At 30.5% G+C, this 2,181-nt stretch overlaps 1 protein-coding gene across 1 annotated transcript; it reads left to right on the forward strand.

The window, feature by feature from the left end:
• Positions 1-1,314: 1,314 nt before the first annotated feature.
• On the forward strand, positions 1,315-1,872 carry LOC124894933 (ethylene-responsive transcription factor ERF070-like; the record flags this gene model as incomplete). The annotated part of the gene is made up of 1 exon (XM_047405424.1): positions 1,315-1,872. A coding segment is annotated over one exon (558 nt), but the record flags the coding sequence as incomplete, so codon positions are not given.
• Positions 1,873-2,181: the final 309 nt, after the last annotated feature.

Genomic DNA, 2,181 nt, shown 5'->3' on the forward strand with positions numbered 1-2,181 from the left:
GAATTGAAGAAAGATAATTAGAGATAATAGCAGAGCATGATAAGGACTATAAGGAGAAATTCAATTTTCTATATGAGAGGATTAATAAGATAAAGAATGAGAAACCTAAAAAAAGGGGCTTAGTATTAGAAGAAACTCAATGAGTTGATAGGTATACTTGAAGCTACGGGGAAAAAAGATGATTTTCATGTGGTGCAGTTTAAAACAATTGAAGAATGCAGTGGTAAAAGACCAAGAAATGAATGTATTATTTGAGTCACTTTTTTGTTTTATTTTTTATTTTTCTCCTTACAGCTTGTTTTGATACTTGTTAGGTATCATTTATTAATTGTAATGAAGAAAAGGATATGTTTTAATTATTTGTGGCATTTGCAAATAATTAATGTTTATTTACGAAATATTTTGATTATACAGATAAATCCGAGACATCTTGATTTTACTGGATTTCCAGAATCCATTTTAATTATTTTTGGCAATCAACAATCAATTAATTTGGAGTCAAATAAGGTTTTAAACGTGATGATTGGTTCTAGGAAAAGCAAATTATATGTTTTCATTAATTGTATGACTTATATTTGTTGTTCTCATACCTTTTTATGGAAGTAAGTATCATCAAAAGTATATTAAGTTTTTCCCGTGATAATTTGTAATCTAATTTTAGAGCGTGACACACAAAATTATCTATTTTTTTTTTGAAGAAGATAAAAATAAATGCTTCTTTAACAAAGGTGAATAACGAACAAAATCTTACTAAATCATGTCAGCCACCATGTGCACCTTATTCAAGTGCCAATGAAACACTATATATATACGCGCACATGACTTTATAGGTATCAAAGCTGCAACATAAAGAAAAATAGAATGAGAAAAAAATCCCTAGGTAACTTATTCAATTTCTTGATTTTTGTGTTCTCTTCTGCTCTAATTTTTTTACTCATTATTTTAATTTCCAGACACAATTTTTTGTGTGATCTCTATGTGAAATGTGAGTATATTTTTAAGTATTTATATATTTTTCAAAGTTGAAAGACGATAGATACATCCGGGTGTGTTTTTATACATATGGATAGATATGATACTACGTGATTTTTGAAATCGGGAGTTATGTTTTGAATTTGCTTTTTTGTTTAGATTACTATTTAGATTCCCTCTAGAAATTTCTAAAGAACTAGTGTACAATTACCTTGTTTTGATAAAATATTGGATGAATATTTTTATATGTAGAAATAAAGAAAGAATTTCTTATCATAAATAAAGTTAAAATCTTTTAATGTTTTTTGTAGTTTTCTCTTTTCGTAAAGTCATGGCATTCAGCGAAGAGCATGGGAAAATGAGGTCTTCAGAAAGCGCTCAAAAGTTATTCCTATGGGAAAATTGACCGATCAAATCGGAGGAAGTTCCTATATCTTGCCTAGACTGAGAGTAGTTCACTTTTCGGGCTGCGATCCAATGAAGTTGTCTACTGATGAAGAAGGGAAGGCCAAAGGAAAGAAGTCAGAGATACATGAAAAGGCATGTGAAGAGGAACCCATCGTTAAGAATGAAAACACTGAGATGATTTTAATTGAAAATTACTTAGAGAGAGATCTTAAGCTACCACAAGAAAAGGTGAAAAGGTACAAAGAGGTTAGCCAAAGAAAGCCGGGCAAGTGGTTGGCAGAGGTTCGAGTCTTAGGTACTAAAGATCCAATCTGGATAGGAACTTTCAATACTGCTAAAGTAGCTGCTTATCCTTATGACGGGACTCTTATTGAAATGAAAGGTGCTGACGCCGTGACAAACATCCTCAAGACACCACCAAGATACACTTCACAAATGAAAATCAACTACATGAATCCACCATCTTCATCCATAGATAATGCTAGGATTTAAGAAATGATTTTCTATTTTATTGTACCTTCTCGTTATTAATTACTCCCAGCATTGTCTTCACCAAGAAATGTTATTTCTTCTTTTGTAATGATGTAAAAGTCCATAACAATGTTTCTTTGGTCTTAGTTTTTCTGTCTATATCTAGGTATCCTTACTTTTAGTTATCTTTAGCTAAAAACAATATTACTTTATTTCTTGCAATTATGCATTCCGAAACTCAAGTACATTGAAAGAAATCACCTAATATTTTATATCGATTTAGATCTCATTGTAATTTTAATCTCCTAAGTTTGCATTCATATTACAAAG

The sequence above is a fragment of the Capsicum annuum genome, unplaced genomic scaffold, assembly GCF_002878395.1.
Source record: "Capsicum annuum cultivar UCD-10X-F1 unplaced genomic scaffold, UCD10Xv1.1 ctg78407, whole genome shotgun sequence".
NCBI classification, from domain to species: Eukaryota; Viridiplantae; Streptophyta; class Magnoliopsida; order Solanales; family Solanaceae; genus Capsicum; species Capsicum annuum.